Consider the following 20,484-nt stretch of genomic DNA (forward strand, 5'->3'; position numbering starts at 1 on the left):
TTTCCTTATTTGGTAACAATTTACCTTTATGCAATGATTTATAGCCACACAAAATATTTATGTCTCATTTTACACTACAAGTTCAAAAGTTTTTTCTCCTTTCTTAAACTTCATGCCCAATCAAATGGGTTCACATAAATTCAAACGGAGGGAGTATATGTTCTTGCCAGAAAATACGCGTCCCTTACAATGGTCATTGAGCTCACTATTTATAGCTATACCTAGAGAAAAAAGTCCTAAGATCATGTCTTCCTTTAATGCCAATTATGAGGGTCATTGATGAAGATGTAACGTTGAGTATAAATGTTAAATTCTCTGTAACGGACCGTCACTCTTAATGTTGTAGAATATTTCTTAGTAAATGCTACCGGGCGCAGAGCATTTAATATACTTTTATGAACGTTATTCGTTCCGATGACAAGCGCAGTGGCTGCGTTCGGCCCTCAACCATCCTATCTTGGATTTCATGTGTCCTTATTTTAGTCAGCCACATGTCGTATCATATTTTACCATATACAGATAGTCCTCCTGCTTTCCGGTGACATAACTTTGTGTTACCGGAAAGTTGGTAGAAACACATTTTTGGCGAGAATTATTATAACTCCCTCTGAATGGGTCTGATAGTTGATTAGACGCACGTCTCTCCACATTTAATGCCCCGAACACGCATCATCCCATGATTCAGCACAGCTTTTGCTGATTATCGAGGTAATCATAGCCACGAATTTAGCCGCCAAAATTTTACTTATACGCAACTTTCTTTTCCTTTACGTTTCAACAATTGCTTGAGTTTTTGATTTGCATCCTTGTTTTCTATCATTTTCCAATTTTCTGCAAACACAAACTCTTTACCTTCTTCTTTTCCAATGACTTCTTCTTCCAAATGTGGTGGTTCTTCACATAATAAGAACAAAATTGAGGACTCCATTCCTCCAACAGTGGATTCCATCATCCCAAGGAGGCTTAGTACTTCGAAGGATTTTGAAGAGAATTTCTCTACCGATAACCCTCGTACATGGGCTGTTAGTAGGTACCCTTCTTTCATTCATCCTTCTAGTATTCATGCTGTGAAGGAGGTCTGCCGCTGCAATAAGTTGGAAATCATTGCTCATGATCTAACGGAGCGAGTGACCCTTCCCAAGGAAGGTTTTACATATTTTTTTTCATGTATCTCTTTACTTTGGGTGTGTTTTCTTTGAGCGGAGAGCTTGATTCCGTGATTGCAGAGTTTTGCCTTCGCTACCAGGTAAGTTTGGCACAGGTAAGTCCTTCAGTGTGGAGGACGATCGCCTGTCTCCCACGTTTGTGCCAAGAAACTGGAGAGGAGCTAACCTTAGCTCATGTGATGAATCTCTATTCCCCCAAAATCTTCCGCGGGGGGAATGATAAACCTTTGCAGGCGTGGCCACCATGATTTATTGTCTAGCATGGATGATGACAACGACCGTGGGTGGATGGAGCGGTTCGTTGCAGTTGCCACCAATTACATCATTCCGACAACGGCTTCATCCTTTTCGGTTTTTTGGAACCGCACTCGTAAGTTCTTTGTATAATATTCCTCTTACTAGATATTTTTTTATGGTTGTATCATCTCTTCACCCTCCGCATGTTTCAGCAAATCGATGGATCCCACCGGTGGTGAAAGGTTTGAACCGGTGGGTTCAGAAGATTCCGGACGTCACAACGCCTGAAACTCGTTCGTGGAAAGAACTGGACGGTAAGTACGGGTGGAAGGCCAAAAATCATGGTAACTCTAATTTACCTTCCTTCCATTTTTGTATATGAAGAACTTGGTTGAACCCTTCTAACTTTGTTCATGGAATTAGGTCTACTTGCGGGCTCTGTTGATGTCCCCGATAAGGACATTCTAATTGATCCAGTTGATGCAGCGAGGCTGCTTCAGGAAATACTTACTCGAACATGTATCTCCGGGCCTGTTTTGGGGGCAAATATTTCTTTACGGAGTCCCCGGACGGAGGATAAACAAACAAAGAGAAGAGGCTCCTCCGCGACCGGAGAAAAGAATAAAAGGGCAAAGACTCATTCCCCCGAATCGTCTCCGTTGGCGATGATGACTGGTTCTCCTTCTGAGCCGGTCGTAGACACCGTGATGATTGATGATGATGAATAAGCTATTGATGAGGGAGCTTCTTTACACAGAAGGCGACGATCCTCATCATCTCAACAGGATGCTCAACCTGTTGAGATAGTTGCACCAACTGAAGACGACGTCTGAGCACTTTGGGGAGAATCTGATTTAGTAGAATATGCCAACTTCCGCTTCCGGGCCCCAATTGTTGTAATCGGTGTTGCAAGGCTGAGTACCGGGTCCCTATAGTCTTTGGTTGGCGAGCATCAAACAATCAGCACTACATATGCAACTGCTTCTCACTTTTCAACTCCATCAGCTTCATCTCCGCCTTCACCAACACCAGCAACTGCTACATCATTTCCATCCCCGTCTACTCTTCCACCAGCAGTTGCTACACCATCTCCATCGGCCGCACCCGACCATGAAGAAGGTGTTCCTATTCCACAGTCCCCAATTTATGGGATTTTATGGCAAAATTATGCTGCTCCTTTTGAAGATCCCCAAAGGAGGAGGAACATCACTCTTTCGGTCTCTACCGGGTGCAACCTGTTATCACGGCCAGTGGAGCTTGCTAATTACCTGAAAGATTGGGAAAAGATTCAAATTGTTGAAAAATGCTATGCATAATGCTGCAGCGGCACGTCACTTCCTTTATATGTTATTTCTTCTACTTTAAACGAATGTATTCTAAATGCTACCTCTTCTTATTTTATAGGCCAAATTTCTTTCTTCTGAGGGCCTTCAAAGGTTGATTCATGAGAATGAAGAACTTACTTATGAATGGGATCAGCTTTTGGTAGAACGGGACCAGACTGTTCTCCGCATCTCGAAACTGGAAACCATAGTTGCTGAGGTCGTTGCTTTGGAGGCTCGTTTGCAGTAAAGCGAGCAAGAAATGGTAACACTTAGCCAAGAAATTAGGCCGCTGAGGGTTAAATTTGATGAGGACAAGGCCAAATGGACAGAAGTCTAGAACACAGTTCTTGTTGCAACCGACCGCGAGGCTACCTCCGCTGAAAGAGCGATTAACTTGGAAGAAGCCTTGAACTCCATAAGTGAAGAGCTTGCTGCCGTGGAGACGAAACATGCCCAGCTTTAAGAGAAGTACATGAAAACTATCGAGCATAATAGGCTTTTTAGTTCAACTGTCCACGAGCTCGATATCAGCCTCCAATCTGCTAGATCCACCGAGGAAAACCTTTCCGCCGAGGTCACTCAACTCAAAGAAGAACTTAAGCACCGAGCGGGTTCCCTCATTGTTGAAAAAACTTATTCATGTATAGCATAAGGAGAAAAATCTTGGAAGAGGCTAAAGCTGGTATCATCGATGTTGATGCCGAAATTGCTAAAGTTCGAGAGCTTGAGTTGGCTGCAAAAAAATGGACTCCCGGCGCAGTCTGATGCTCCAGGTTCTTCCGATTCCGGATCCGAGTTTCGAAAATTGAAGAAGGATCGGAAGGCGATGAAGCCGAAGGCCAAACTGGGAAAAGCGCTGAGCCATCGGCGGAACCAACTACTCTTTTCGGCAAATGCAGATACTTCTCTTCCTCCTGGTCCCGGAGGCGGTACAGTTTAGCTTTTCCTTTCTTTTCTCATTTTGTACTTGTAACGTTTTGGCCCATTCTGTGAATAAAGACATACTTTTTGTTCAAATATTGTTTGGGTCTTACTTTCGTTTGAATATCCATGCAAGCTTTTAACTTTTGCATTTGCTCAAGTATTCCACGCATGTTGTTCAATTCGCGCTTTACTATGTGTAGTCTCGGATGCCTTTTCTTCGAAGCATTTCGGTTCTTAGTATTATCCCTTTTACGTGAGGGTTTTTATGAATCTTACCGCAAGTTTCCCTTTTACGTGAGGGTTTCTATGAATATTTGCGCAAGTTTGCTTTTTGCGTACTTTTCATATGCGACTTCAGGTGTATTTTTTCCCGATGGCATTTGGGATTCTGAGCATTGATTCTTCCAGAACTAACCCTTTAACTTGAGGGTTTTTATAAGAGAGGGCTCTTTTATGTTTACGGTGCTTTTGAAGAGGACGTCTCATGTTTATTACGACACTAAAATTTGAAGTACTTATTTAACTTTCAAATAACAAAATCAGCTCATCGCTCAGACAAGAAACAAGATAAAAGCAAAAAGGATTTCATTTTATTCCTACTATTTTCACAAATTACATAAGCATTTTGCTATGTAGAAAAGAAATTACAATTACTTGTAGCTATCTTGTACAACTTGTTTCTACGGGACTGGTTGTGCAGTCCCCGATCTCGATGATGCATATTGTTTCTAGATTTTCGTCCCCGGTTGACGTGGCAGTCATTGTCGCCGTATCCTCATATCACCCCCCCCCCCCCAGTGTTTGAATGCGAAGAATGCGAATTGGAACACTGGAAGTCTTATATCTTCAAAGGTCCCACCAATGAATTGCTAGGTAATCCTTTACTCGGCAACATATATTGTTTCCCCTTAGGAATCCACGCTATCGAGCAAAAGAATACCTAACATTCCTCTGGCGGTTTGTGCCCGTGAACGGTCGGGTAACTTCTGTTTGGTAGCAAACTTAACTTCCTTGTGGGAATTTGCTATCGAACCAAAGATTACCTAATCGTCCCCGGGTGAGAGCTTGTTCGTTTCCCTTGCAATCAAAGGTCCTATTGCTGCTGTCTTCGTAGTATGCTTTGTGTCGCTGTCTCGTTAAAAACCTTGCCATAAAAACCCTATTGGGACAAAAACTGAAAGAATGGAAAAAGAGTGCAGCACATACTTTCAGTTTGAGTGTTATCCATTGGCAATAATATCTTTTAAGGTGTGCCACGTTCCAGTTGCTGGGTAGCTTGTCCCCGTTCTGGTTCTCTAACTCGTATGAACCTTTCCTAGTGACAGCTGAAATTCGGTAGTGACCTTTCCACGTTGGACCTAGCTTTCCCGCGTTGAGCTCCCAGGTATTTTTTGTTACTTTCCTTAGAACCAAGTCTCTTACTTTGAAAAAATGAAAATTGGCTCTTCGATTGTAATATCGCTCCATCCTCTGCTTTTGAGCTGCCATTCTTACATGCACCAAGTTTCTGCGTCCCTCGAGCAGTTCAAAGTTGATTAGCATTGTTTCATTATTTGATTCTTCATTTGTCTGAGAATATCTCAAAGTGGGGTTGCCCACTTCAACCGGGATTAAGGCTTCAGCACCGTATACGAAGGAAAAAGGAGTTTCTCCTGTACTTGATTTGGCCGTTTTTCAGTAGGCCCATAGAGCTTTGGGCAGGGCCATTTGCCTTTGCTGCTTCCAACATTTTCTTGAGGTTTTGAATGATCACTTTGTTTGTTGACTCCGCTTGACCGTTTGCGCTCGGATGATAAGGCAAAGATGTGATTCTCTTTATTTTCAAGTCTCCGAGGAACTTTGTAACTTTTGAACCGATAAACTGTGGCCCATTGTCGCATGCTATTTCTTTTGGTATTCCGAACATGCAAATTATGTTTTCCCACAAGAAATCGACCACTTCGCTTTTTCCGATCTTCTGATAAGAACCTGCTTCCACTCATTTAGAAAAATAATCAATCAAAATTAAAAGAAATCGTACCTTTCTGGGAGCCGATGGCAGCGCTTCGACGATGTCCATCCCCCGTTTCATGAACGGCCACAGGGACAGAACTGAATGTAAGGGTTCTGCTGGTCGATGTACAAGTGATGCGTAGCGTTGCCACATATATCATTTTCGTACGAAATCTTTGGCGTCTTGTTCCATGTGAGGCCAGTAATATCCTGCTCGTATCAATTTCAACACCAAAGAACGCGCCTGAGTGATTGCCGCATATCCCTTCGTGAATTTCTCTCATGACATAGTCATCTTCTGATGCTCCTAAACACCGGGGCAGCAGGCCTTGGAAATATTTTCTATACAATTGGCCTTTCCTGAAGCTATAACGTGCAGCTTTGGTGCGTAACGCCCCTGACGCTTTGGGATCGTCGGGCAACTTTTCGTGCTCGAGGTAGTTGATTATTTTGTTTCTCTAGTCCCAGACCAGACTAGCCGAATTTACTTCATAGTAACCATCCGTATCAAGGACTGAACTCATCAGTTGTACCACCGTTCCGGACTCCGATCCCTTTATTTTCATCGATGAACCTAAGTTTGCTAATGCATCAGCTTCTGCGTTATCCTCTCTCAGGATATGAGTGATTGACCACTCACAGAATCGTGCCAAAGGAGCCTGGACCTTTATCACGTATTGCTGCGTATGTTCTTCTTTGGTATCAAAGATCCTGTAAACCTGATTTATCACCATTTGTGAGTCGCATTTAATTTCGATAACCTCGAAATCAAGTCCCCGGGACAATTCGAGTCCTATAATCAAAGCTTCATACTCTGCTTCATTGTTAGTTAAAAGGAATTATTCTGATAGCATACCTTAAGGTTTCCCCCGAAGGCATGATTAAAACTATTCCAAGCCCAGACCCTTTTACGTTCGAGGCTCCATCCATAAATAAAGCCCAAACCCCTGATGTCGATTCTGACACCATGACTGCCTCCTTGGTTGCCAAAAGTAGCAATACTGGACTAAAATCGGCCACGAAGTCAGCCAAGACTTGTGACTTAATTGAAGTCCTCGATTTATATTCTATGTCGAATTCACTCATTTCGACGGCCCATTTGACCAATCTGCCTGAGAGTTCGATTTTATGAAGGATGTCCTGCAAAGGGAAAGTAGTCACCACAACTATTAGGTGGCATTGGAAATAGGGCCTCAGCTTTCGAGCAGCGACTACGAGAGCTAAGGCCAGATTTTTCAAATGTGGGTAGCGAGTTTCTTCTCCCGTTAAAATTTTGCTAACATAATAAATAGGAAACTGTATACCTTCGTCCTCCCGGACTAAAATCGCACTTACCGCAACTTCTGAAACCGCGAGGTAGACCAGCAATGTTTCGCCTTCCTTTGGTTTCAAGAGCAATTGAGGGCTTGATAAGTACTTCTTCAGGTCTCTCAAAGCCTGTTGGCACTCCGACGTCCATTCGAAATTGTTCTTCTTTTTTCAGCAATGTAAAGAAGCGATGACACTTTTCCGACAATCGGAAAATGAACCTACTCAAAGCTGCTAACCTTCATATGAGTCTTTGGACTTCCTTTACGTTTGATAATTGATCCGGGATATCGGCTATGGCCTTGATTTTGTCAGGGTTTACTTCAATTCCCCTTTGTGAGACTAGAAACCCCAGGAACTTACCGGAGCTAACCCCGAACGCGCACTTTTCGGGGTTAAGTTTCATGTTATGGTTCCTCACGATATCGAATTTTTCTTGAAAATTCTTAAGGTGGTCACCTGTATTCAAAGACTTAATGATCATATCGTCTATATAAACTTCCATGGTTTTTCCTATTTGCTTTTCAAACATCTTATTTACGAGTCGTTGACAAGTGACTCCGGCGTTTTTTAACCCGAAAGGCATTATATTGTAACAATATGTACCGAAATTTGTTATAAACGAAGTCTTTTCCTGATCTTTCGGGTTCATCTTAATTTGGTTGTACCCGGAATAAGCATCAAGGAAATTCATTAACTCGTGCCCCGCCGTGGCATCAATCATTTGATCGATATTTGGCAGCGGAAACGAATCTTTCTGGCACGCCTTATTAAGATCTTTATAGTCTACACACATAAGAAATTTATTGTTCTTCTTAGGAACTACTACTACATTGGCTAGCCAGTCTGGATATCTTACCTCTCTGACCAAACCGATTTTAAGCAAATGGATTACCTCTTCTTTGAAGAATTTATTCCTGGCCTTGGTAATAGGGCGCTTCTTCTATCGTTGTTGCGACCAAACACACTCAAGCAAGTATACGTGATCGTCAAGTAATAGAGTAGTGAATAAAGTATCGTTCCCACGAAAACTTATGATTAACTTTTGACTAATTCAACTTAAATAGCTTATTGATTCAAGAGATTTCTTATAAAATAGATAATCGTCTAATTTACTACCTAAAGATTACCAAGTAATAAAATACTAGAAATCTACACAATACTTAAATAATTTTAAATAATAATCAATGGGAGATAGTATTTCAGGGTCACGGGTTATCTAACAATCATGTTGCATTCTTCGCTTAAAATAACTAATTGATTTATCTGGATTGTTGATTGACAGGGTTGATATTACTCATAAGAATCTGTCGAGTTCTTACTCGCCTATTCAAGCTAACTTAATGCCTATATGTCTATGGAATTAATATTAACAAGAATGCATTTACACTTCCTGTATTTCAACCGAGCAAGACAATTAGGTATATTTCTATCCTAATTGCGAATCCGTTCCCCGATGCCCGAGTTTAAGAACTTGCTCTATTTAATTCTATATGCAATCTAGAGTTCCCATTTTTGAGTTCAACTCTAGATTCGTAGATAGTATTTCACTGTTAGCTACTCAGTAAAATAATTAAAAACAGAATTAAATAAACAACCCAATATGATAAAATCAACTTTGTCAAATTAAACACCAAACATCAACATTCATGTATACCCATGACCCTAAAAAAAATAGGTTTCTTAGCCACTCATGTTCATACAATCATCAAAAATAATGTTTTCAAACATAAAATCAATGAATACTAGGAAAGGGATGGAAGAATTGATCAAATCCTTTCTTTCGAGTGTTTTGCGCCTCAATCTGCTCTCTAAATCACGTCCTACCTTCAAAAATAGGTTTAGGTTGGCTTTTATATGAGTTGGGGGCGTCTAGGGGTCGAAATAACCGAGTCTTAGTCCAAAAAGGAAACTTCCCGTCTTGAGCGTCCAGGGCAGCGTGGGGCGCTGGCCCTGGCGCTCAAACATTTTGGATTCTGGAAATTGCGCCACAGCCAGCGCTCCACGCTAGCTGTGACCCTCAAATCTCACTTTTTGCGTTTTTGTCCCGATTTTGCTACAATTCGCGCCCTTTCGTCCCAAATTGCATCCGAATGATTCCTACACATAGAAATACCAAACTTTAGCACAAATAATCATATTAAATATCTCAAATCGTCGAGACATGAGTAAAATGTGAGGTGATATATATCAAAATATGCATACATTAAGCCGATTATCAATCGTACCGGTGGTACGTTGGGATCCAAACTCAACTTGTGCATGGCTATTTTCGTCCGGATACCTGTCATATCCTCGTGCGACCATGCAAAACAATCAGTGTTAATTTTAAGAAATTCAATAAAATCAGACCTGAGCTCGGGGTGCAGTCATGTTCCCAAGTGAAATTTTCTTTCTAAAAACTACACTTGCCCTAGCTCCTCTGCCGTGGATTTCGTTTGCGTCTGTTTCATCCGAAACCTGAAAATATCTCGGCATATGATATTGTTCTGATGATTCTGCCCCGGAATAACCTCTTCTAACTCGGGATTAGACGCCGATTTCTGTAATTGCTATGCCGTGCGCTCCATCTTTTTGCTATTGGAAACTGAGATTGTATTCATCTCCCTTGCCGCCGGTTGGTCACCTTTTATATGCTTGATTCCATTGGGCGTTGGAAACTTCAGTAATTGGTGATACGTCAAAGGTATGGCTTTCATCTCGTGTAGCCATGGCCTTCCCAAGATGATGTTGTATCCCATATCACCATCAACTACTTCGAAGATCGTTGTTTTCATTACTCCTTCAGTGTTCGTGAGCAACAGGATCTCTCCCCGGGTCGTCACGCTCGCAATGTTGAATCCAACGAGGAGTTTTGTTGCCGGAATAATGCTTCCAATGAGTTTAGCTTGTTCCAATACCCTCCATTGTATGATATTAGCCGAACTTCCTGGATCCATATTAACACGCTTAATTTTAAAATCTAACACATTTAAAAAGATTACCAGCGCGTCATTGTGTGGTAACAGTAATCCGTATGTGTCCTCCTCCGTGAAAGTGATATCGTCCTCCCAGAGTCTTTTGCTATGAGTTATCGATATTTTAGTCTTCTTTGATCTTCTGGCGTGGGGCTTTTTCTCATGCTTTCGAAGATTCCACGTTGTTGCGACCGTAATTGTTCTTAGCTCGATCACTCAAGAATTCTCGGAGATGACCATTCTTTAATAGCGTTGCCACCTCCTCCCGAAGATGTCGGCAGTCCCCTGTCCGGTGACTGTTCGTCCCTTGATATTAACACCATAAATTGGGATCCCTCTGGCTGGAATCGGATCTCATAGATATGGGGAATCGTGCTTCTTTAATGTTCCTCATGGCTGACACCAGTTCCACTACACTGGCGTTGAAGTTATATTCTGATAACCTGGGGTAAGAAAGATCTCGAGACCCCGACGTTTGTTTATCTTGAAGTGATTTATTGTTTCGACCAAGATCAGCCCTCCGTCAACGGTGAACTTGTTTGCTGCTCGAAAATTTCTGCCACGACCTTCGGTACACTCGTAGGGTAAAAATTGACCCCTCGTAGTCCGCCTATCCGCATCGTATTCATCCTTTGATTTTCTCTTTTCTTCTCCCACCCTTTGGCCGATGATGTAAAATCGACCTGGCCATCTTCGATCCTTTTTTTTGACTCGTACCGGTTGTGAACATCTGCCCAGGTTGTTGCTTGAAACTCAAGCAAGCTCTCCTTCAGCTTCCGGGAAGCGTCTGAACTTCTCGGATTCAATCCTTTGGTGAATACTTCAGCTGCCCATTCACCCGGGACGACCGGGTAACAAACTCTCGTAATAATTCTGATTCTCCTTGTGCGATTCTGAATATGTCGGCCTTTTGGGCTTGCACCTTTCTGGCCCCGGCATGGCTCCTCTTGTGAGAGTTTCACTGAATTTCTTTAGCAACACAGGTTCAATTTCGTGAGGAGCTAGATCATTTCCTTTCACCACAATTGTGTAGGTAGTAATATGTTCCTGTGGGTCTGAAGTTCCATCATACTTTGGAACTTCAGGTATTTTGAAATGCTTCGGGATCAGTACTGGTGCCGCACTTGGCTTGTACGGTAATTGAACATACTTCTTCGAGTTCAGGCCTTTCAATACTGGTGGTGCGCCCGGGATTTGATCCATGCGGGCATTCACTTCCCTCATGAACCGTAAAAGCTCATCTTTGAATGAATCGTTCTCGTTATTAAGACCAGATCTGCTCCCCCCAGCCCCATCGGAGCCAACTGCACCCCTGGGAGTGTTATTATCGGCTCTCTGCGTTGTTTGGTCTGCGGGAACAACGGGAGAAACTGGGTCGCGCCTGTTTGCATTATTCGAAGCACCTGATAGCGCCTGCTTTAGTTCCATCATAACTTGATCCTGCCACGTGAGATGACCTGTAATGATTGCCTGTTGCTCTTGCAGGATCCTCACAACATCCGCTACTTGTTCCTCTCAGCATCATCGGGGGTTGTCTTCCGAACCTGTCGAGGGTACCGTCGATCATACACCGGTGTGGTATCATTCCCCTCATTGCGGGGTGTCACTGATCGGGTCCTCGAAATGAGGCTGATCTCCTCGAATTTCAGGGTTGCGTACATCGTTAACAGTGTTGTCTGCCATTTTTGTGATTTTTTCTAAGACAAAATAGTTAAAAAAAGTTAGTAAAAAGGCAATGATCAATTTAATTGCACGACTGTCTAGGCCCCACGGTGGGCGCCAAACTGTTAATCCGTAAAATGACATAGTTAAATTTGTACGTGATTTCTAGACAAGTGAACTAATTTGATCATAAAATAATATAATAATTGAAGAAATACACAATACTTAGTCTTAGAATGTAGATGAAATAGCAAAGATGATGATTCCGTTAATACGGTTCCCGAACACAGCAATGATGAGATCTAAAAGCAAGAAAGTGAAATTGTGCAAAGCTTTGTATATAATATAGTATATGTTCTTGCTAGAAAATTCGTGTCTCTTACAATGGTAACCGAGCTTACTATTTATAGTTATGTCTAAGGAAAAAGGTCCTAGGATCATGCCATCCTTTAATGCCAATTATGAGGGTCAATGATGAAGATGTAACGTTGAGTATAAATGCCAAATTCTCTGTAACGGACCGTCGTTCTTAATGCTGTAGAATATTCCTTAGTAAATGCTACCGGACACAGAGCATTTAATACACTTTTATAAACGTTATCCGTTCCGGTGACAAGCGCAGTGGTTGCGTTCAGGCTTCAACCATCCAATCTTAGATTCCATGTGTCCTCCTTTTAGTCAGTCACGTGTCATATCATATTTTACCACATACAAAGAGTACAATAAAAAATGTAATTAATGACATGAATAGTGACATTTTATATGGCCGACTCCAACTAAATGTAATTTAGGCGTTTCCTTTACTCTCTACTCTCTTGTATGTTCTTCCTAGGAAATTTTTCCTTTATTTTTGGTATGAAATTATACAGAGGAGTTCATTAACTTCACTCAGAGTTTTGGCAGTCAATGAAATTTGCAACTACAGGAAGAATCATATGGAAAAGTTAATATAGCTAATTAAACTAGTACTTAGTAAGTTCTGAAACGTACAAATGCGAAAACATGATAACTTAGAAACAGGATCAGAATCTTATACTAGCCATATCAGCATGAAGTGCATGCAATATGTTTGGACGACTTTTGCAAAGGACACGAGTAAGTTGATAGCTCATTCAAATTTACAAAATAAACATCGGATTTGATGTCACAATTTTTTTTTTATAACAGTGTTGTTCAGCTTTTGTACACCATACCTTCTACCAAACTGTATACGGGGCAACTTAGCATACCAAGGCTTGATGTTGCGAGGATCTAAGCTCATTTTTACCATATGAGCAAATGAGCAATCTAGTTTCTTAATTGACATGGAGCAATACAGAGTCTCGAACAAAGGCGGATTCATGATTTGAATTTTGTGGATTCGGATTCGCAATTCTATTACATTTCATCTAATTTAATGGGTTTAAAATTTATTATTTGTACAAGTTTAATGATTTTTTGGGCAAAAATATAAAGTATGAGCGAAAGCTATGTGTTCAGTTGAACCCATAGCTTCTACACTGCATACACCTCTGGTCTCAGAGACAAAATTTTATGACCAGCACTCAGCACTCAGTGAAGTAACCAGGAATTCCGTCAAGGGTGTTCAAACTAAACAAGTCACAATTTTTTTTGTCGATAAATGGTGTACCAAATTTCTTAGATCAAACTACACAATATTTAGTTAAGCGATAAGAAAGAAAACTTTTAATAGAACTATAGTTTTATAAATCAAAATTAAAATGATAAAAAAAAAAGACGACATTAGAAATTTTACTAATAAAAGTAGGCATAAAATCAAAGAAAAAAGAGAGTCGAAAGGATTTGTAGTTTGTAGAGAGCTTTTGTTGAAGAAATTTTTGTACAGGTTGACTTTTAATTTATAAAATTTATTTAAGAAATAACTTTTAGGTAAAAAATTATTTTTAAGATTAGTTGCTTATTTCTACACAAATTTTAAGTTTTAAGAGTTATTTTATTAGAAATTTTTTTGATTGAAAAAGAATTAAATAGATCACACGGTAGTTTTCGTTTAGTTTTGGCAAATAAAATGGCTAGAACTTTGAACTCGTGAACAAAAAGTTACTTTGAACACCTTGAACTGCAGGACTGCTTCATTCAACTATATTAAGAGTGTTTAAAATATAATATATAACCATATAAAATAGTATTTAACTTATATACACAATATAATTTTTCGGCTAAGGTTGTGCGCTTGACTACCCTTGGCATAGGGTGGCTACGCCAATCCAGCACGAATTCATTTTGCAGTTGAAAAAAGGTTATGATAGCATGCATGGATACAGACTAAAACGGATAAAATAGTTTCATTCTCTATAAGTAAAAAATGATGAAAATAAATAACTACGGAGTGATAATACTTTTGCTGCCTGTTGAAATTTATTGCAATTTTTAACGATCATATATACGCTGGATACCTATATTCCAACAAATTAAAATTTCATATCAAAACATATACATGAAACTAGGAACGACGGGGTAGATGTTTTAGACGTTTATAATTTAGTGTATATCTAACACATATTTGAAAAGATAGATCCTCACCTAATAACTTATCACTAATGAAATGTTTTCTGAATTAAAATTTAAAAATTATTTAAAGTATAAATAATAATTCTTTAAGAATTTATTAAAAATCCACCTCTATTTTTAGTACTCGTAATTATTGTTTTTGTATTAGGAGCATTGAATATACACTTAAAAAGCTCCTCTCTCTTTTTTATTCTAAGTTGGGCAAATAGATTTTTGAATTTTAATTGGCATTAATAAATTAATTATTGATACGAGTAAATTATTTTTAAATTTATTTCATTATTAAATAACTTAACTTATATATTTCATTATTATTATTTTCTCTTTTTTATTCCAAATATAGGTATTTATTTATATTATAGATAAGTTCCTAATATAGATTTAAAAAATCATAATATTAAAACATAAATATAAAAAACTGATAATACACAGGATAAATAAAATATTAAAAAATAATAGGGAAATATCTATTGTACCTAATGTTTTTAAAGCAAAGTTGAGTTATATACTTAAACGATTTTCAATAGAAAGTAAAAGAAGCGAGTCAAAGGAGATATCACCCGGTAATTGAATGATTCCAACGTTCAATTGTAAATTAGGAAAGTATTTCTACTTCTTCCGAATTCCCATTTCCAGCCAATCAGCTGAAAATAGGGGAGTACGCGACCAACGCAGCAGTGTCAGTCAGTCCTGCAGCCACGAAATTCGCATTATTGGGCGGGTTTTTGGCGCCTTCATATTAAGTGCAAAGTGTGAATACATTTCGACTGTTTAATAAATTTGGCATTTTACTGCTTGAGTAGGTAAAAATGTAAGCAGAACGGACGCTTGAGAGAGTGGTTGAGTGGGGAGAACAGAACAGTGAAGCATCTTTTTTTCTTTTGAGAATAGTGAAAGATTAAGAGGAAAAAAGAAACCAGGAAACGTTATAAAACCCATAGTGATACATAGAAACCAAATATTTCCCCCCAAAATATCCAATTTGGGGCTTGGCTTGGTTGGTGTAGTAGATTTCGAGGGGAATTAATTAAGAATGGGGCGGAAGAAGGTGGAAATAAAGCCAATCAAAGACAAGAACAGCAGACAAGTGACGTTTTCAAAACGGAGGAAAGGGCTCCTAAAGAAAGCCAAACAACTCTCCATTCTTTGCGACGTCGATGTCGCTGCTGTCGTCTTCTCCAATCGTGGCAGACTCTTCGATTTCTCCAGCACTAACAGGTTCGTCCTTAAAACTCTTCATACCATTAGATCTTCCTTCTTAATTAACAGCGGTTCCTATTTTCGCTACACTTTCTGTAATTTCTGTTTGTTTGTACTTATCCTGAAGCTGCACTCGATTATTATATCATATATTAACTCTGCAACCCTAGAAATTCGGGAAGCATTACAGTGATACGTGGTAAATCTATAGGATGACACCTAGCCATAAATGCTGACACAGACACGCTTTGCATTAGTTATGTAGAAACATTGCTGTTTGAAGAAAATTTTGGAAAATAAGTGGGTGGCCTCTGGCCTGTATTGACTACGTCTAGTAGTTAGCCAGGAAATGTTATATGATGGAAATAATAGTCGATCATGATCAATAGCTGCTTAGGAAATACATCTTAGGTTGGAAGGAAATTAGAAGAATTTTCAAGAGTCCCTTTTGACCCTTTGCTATCAAGTCTACTTCAACTGGTTTTTTTTTTTTTTTTTTTCTTTCACTTGCTCTTGTAGATCCTTTCTCTATTCATTCTTCGTGTCATCCTGTCCATAGGACTTTGGTGGTCTAAGGAGTTGACTCTCACTTGTCTAGAATTCATGTTATTGTGTACCCACTAAAAGTTTTAAAGTTATCTTTCTGCAGTATTAGTTTTTGTTGCGGCTAAACGCACACGCACGTATAAGCGGTCATCAAGTAATAAAGTGATTAGAAGTCGGATGTCGAACCCACGAGGACTTGTGATTAACTATTAACTAAATTAGACTATCCTAATTATCTAAACAAGAATTAAATCTAAAAGTATTTGACTCTAAACTAATTAAAATAAAGGAAAAACAAATAGTGAACGTTGAACAAAAGAAGAGCAGATTTTTATGTTATCAATGCGATGAAAACGATCTAGGGTTATGGGCTATCTAACAATACTATTGTATTCTTCAATTGAATTGACTAACTAATTTATCTAGTTTATTGATTGACAAGGTTAATATTGATCATAAGAATCTGTCGAGTTCTTACTCGCCTATTCAAGCTAACTTAACGCCTATATGTCTATGGAATTATAACTAACAAGAACACATTTGTTATTCCTGTAAATCAACCAAGCAAGGCAATTAGGTATATGTCTATCCTAATCGCGAATTCGTTCCCCGATGCCCAGGGTCAAGAACTTGCTGTACTCAATCCTATGTGCAATCTAGAATTCCAACTTTCGAGTTCAACTCTAAATTCGTAGATTGTATTCAATTGGTGATCAAATAATTAAATAATTAAGCGCAATATTGAATAAATAAACCAATATGATAAATCAAGAAAGCAAAATCAATATCCGAATAACAATAGTCATGAAAGAACCACAACCCTAGAACGTGAAGTTTAGCTCCACATAGACATGGTAGCCAAACAACAACTCATACAAAGAAAAGAAAAGATGAAACTCGGCCTCCACGGCGGCTCTGTGCTTATGTTTTCCTCTCCAAAAACGTCCTCCTCCTCCAAAATAGGTTTAGGACCCCTTTTATACAAGTTGGGGCCGTGTAGGACCGAAATAACCTTGTCCCGAACGAAGAAAGAAAAATCCCGTATCCAGCGTCTAGGGCAGCGCCTAGCGTTGGCCCTGGCGCAGAAACCAATGACATTTTACAGTTTTCACGAATTCAACTCCAATTCCTTGGTTTGCCTTTGAGACTTAGTTCCTTTTCTTTTGTCTTCCACTAGGGGGGACAAATACCAAAGGGTGTCCCCCTTTGTCTCCTCCTTTTCATTCTTTTATTTTCCTTTTTTTCCCCGTGTTTTATTCAATTTTATTCCAAATATCTTCACCTTCACACCGCTTTATTCCTACATAGTTAAAATATAATATTAAGTATAAAATAATATAATCAATACTCTAAAGACGATTAAAAGTACTAGAACGTGAGGCAACAATGGTTAAACATATGATTTTTAGCCGAACATCACCACTCCACACTTAAACTCTTGCTCGTCCTCGAGTCAACCAACAATTTACACTATTCTTGAGCACTTCATATTTACACATTTGAAGCACACGTCACCAATGACTATGGTTGATAGCAACAATTAAACTGTAGCATATGCAATCACTTACACTTCCCTTTACTTATGTCATTTTTCAAAAATATTTACTACAAAGACAACGTGCTCATAACAATCCTAGCCTCAAAAACCGACTCAATGTCACAATGCACTCATGGCTTGAACACCCAACATCGTAGAGAAGTCTAATAACGTTACCTATCCCTCGTGAAACCCTGTGCCCTCACCACAAAAGCAAAGAGAGTAAGTTGAATCCACACATCCGAATCTCATGATCAAATATAGTTTAAGGACTCAGTTGTATATAAAAGAAATCTCTTACTTTCACAAAGAAGTCACACGCATGCAATTGGTACCATAAGCTTGCCCTTAATGTAAATCTCTACTAATATAAGCTCGCTCGATCTAAAATCAATTAGGACCTTTTCATGGTTGTAATGTGGGCTAAGAGTCGGGTAGGATATATTTTAGGAATAATGGCTAACTCTCATAGGCACTTTATCACATCACCAAATAACTTAAGCGCAAATTCTTCAATCCACTTCAATTTCACAAACAATATTACCCTAAAAATATTCCATTTTTCTTTAAGCACTATCATCATTTACACTCCACTAGCAAGAATAAGATACTTATTCATCCACATTTTTTTCCTTTTTCTTTTTTTCAACTATTTTTTTTTCTCTTTTGCAATTTCCACTAGTGGCGTATTCTTTTACAAAACAATTGCACCAATCTTCCTTTCATTGGTTCCACTCAAAAGCCACCCCACACTTAGTCTCTTCTTACTTCTTTTAGTGCTCATTTCACAATTAAAGTGCTTTAAGAGGTAAAATGATAAAAACAATGTCAATTAAGAACAAAGAGAGTATAGGCTTGTAATATGGGTGCCAAATAAAAATCTATAGGCATTAACTAGGGATAAATTTTATTTGTGATAAGCACTAAGCTCAAAAAGATCAAACATTGCCTAAAATCATTTTTCAAATCGAGCCTCACCTAAACATTGGCTTCGACTCACATACGGGGCAAGTTCTAGACACAAGTACAATACATAGACTACACAAAAACCTTACCACACATGGCACATGACTCACTAAGGGACGGTCCCATTCCGACTCTCAACTAATGCAAGTATTCAAAAAACCTCGAGATATTAAGCATTAAGCACAAAGTGAACATAAGTCAAGTAAACGAGACATGGGCGCCACAAAACATGCTATCCAATTTATAAAGGCATCATGATCAATTTTAAAACATAGGGAAGATACTACACATGCAAAGCCTAAATATGCTACTATCAAACAAGTCAAGAGCGCCTAGGAATCTCATATTTCTTCCTCCATTTATTTCCTAAATTCTAATCTACTCTAAAAAGAAAAAAAAAATTACCCGATTCAAACTACATCCCTTGGAAAAGAACCGAGGCACAAAGAAAAATCACGGGGGATTATTGCTACCCAGTGTTGTGAAGAGCGTGAAGCGAGAAAAAACGACAACCCCCATTTCACTTAAAGTGAGAAGCGAGAAGCGAAGCGCTCGCTTTTTTGAAGTGAAGCGGAATTTAAAAAAAAAAAAATTAAAATAAATACTGCATAGAAAACACATGTAATTGTAAGCAAATGTTCACTACTTCAATGTAAAAACTAAATAGTAGCATCAATTAAAGCAGAAAATGAGCATCCTATTCTTCTACAAGATTGTCAAATTCTTGTATTCCATTATCATTAGTATATTGCTCGTCAACTTCTTCAACATTAAAAGAACAACTACATAGCACATAAGAAAGACAATAAGAACTAACAATAAAGGATATAAAAATTAGAGGTCAAATAAAAAAAAATTAGGCAGAGGAGGAAAAAAAAATGGACAGTAAACTGGGTAATTTTTTCTTTCATTGTTAAAAATGGGCATAAATTCTGAGAAAGAACCGAAGGTAAAAAAAAAAATTCGCCAGCATTTCGCTGCTTTTTGGACGTTTAAACAGTGAAAGAAAAAGAAAAAGAAGAAAAGAAGAAGAAGAAGGAGAAGAAGGAGAAGAAGAAGGAGGAGAAAAATTAGAACATACCTGTTGTTTGAACTTGAAGTTGAAGAAGTTGATGCTTTCAGTCGATGAAGAAGGAAGAAGAAGAAGTCGACCAGTGTCTTTAAAACCCTAGTCGCATTGCATTTGTTCGTTTAATGAAAGACCAGACCTCGTTTTTAAAAAAATAGGGCTGGGATGCTACCTATGGAAAACTAAAAGAAATATTTTTTGTTTTTTTATTTAGATCCCTCAAGAAAATTATCTAGGAAATCCATCGTCGGGAAAAGTCCAATTTTTTTCAAAATTTTTTTTCTTTATTTTTGTGATTTTGTTTTTTTAATTAAGCTACTAAAACTATTACTACTATACTACACCATTAATTCTGCTAACTATGCAATTTAAAAATAAAAAGCTAGCTAACAATAAAAAGATAAGAAACTAACAATATAATATCATAATACTATACAAAACACAAAGAGTCTTCCACCCCACACTTAAAAGAGTGCAGTGTCCCCAATGCACAAATAAAGTAAAAATAACAAGGGTGGACAAGAAACTCCCCGAAAGGCCAAAGGTCGAAGCAATAGCAGCTCACGGGGTACTCAGACTTTTCTCAAGGATGGTCTTTTATGCGGGTACCTCACACTAGTTTCAACCATCTGGCTCGCTTTTGCATACTATTTCTCCCTATACTCATAATCCTACAAAATAAAACAACACTACAAAAATAATAAAAATAAAATAAAATATACATAAATAAACAAAAATAAAATAAAGCAGTAAAGCTGGGTTGCCTCCCAGCAAGCGCCTAATTTAACGTCGCGGCATGACGTGAACTACTTTTTCCTCCACCTTGAACTTATAAATTGTACCCCTAACATGGCATCTAGTCTGCGGCTATGCTCAAGTGGTGGAGCTACAAAGATAACCAGGCCAAATAGTAAATTTTTCACTCTGCACTTCTTGGCCTTTAGATGAGGAATGTAATTTTTGTTTTTTGGCACAACAAATTCAAGAATATAAGCACCCCGTTCCTCGTCCATTGGCTCCTCCAAAGGCTCAGATGACTCGATTTCCATGATATCATCCAAAC

At 38.7% G+C, this 20,484-nt stretch overlaps 1 protein-coding gene across 1 annotated transcript in view; it reads left to right on the top strand.

The window, feature by feature from the left end:
• The first annotated feature begins 14,687 nt into the window (after window positions 1-14,687).
• The window catches only part of LOC104116655 (agamous-like MADS-box protein AGL27), a 29,393-nt gene continuing 23,596 nt past the window's right edge, over window positions 14,688-20,484 (top strand). Inside the window, exon 1 of the mRNA XM_009627555.4 lies at window positions 14,688-15,321. Within this exon, the coding sequence (XP_009625850.1) occupies window positions 15,137-15,321 (185 nt within the window). The 5' untranslated portion in view covers window positions 14,688-15,136. The remainder of the gene's footprint in view (window positions 15,322-20,484) is intronic.

The sequence above is a fragment of the Nicotiana tomentosiformis genome, chromosome 8, assembly GCF_000390325.3.
Source record: "Nicotiana tomentosiformis chromosome 8, ASM39032v3, whole genome shotgun sequence".
Lineage (NCBI taxonomy): Eukaryota > Viridiplantae > Streptophyta > Magnoliopsida > Solanales > Solanaceae > Nicotiana > Nicotiana tomentosiformis.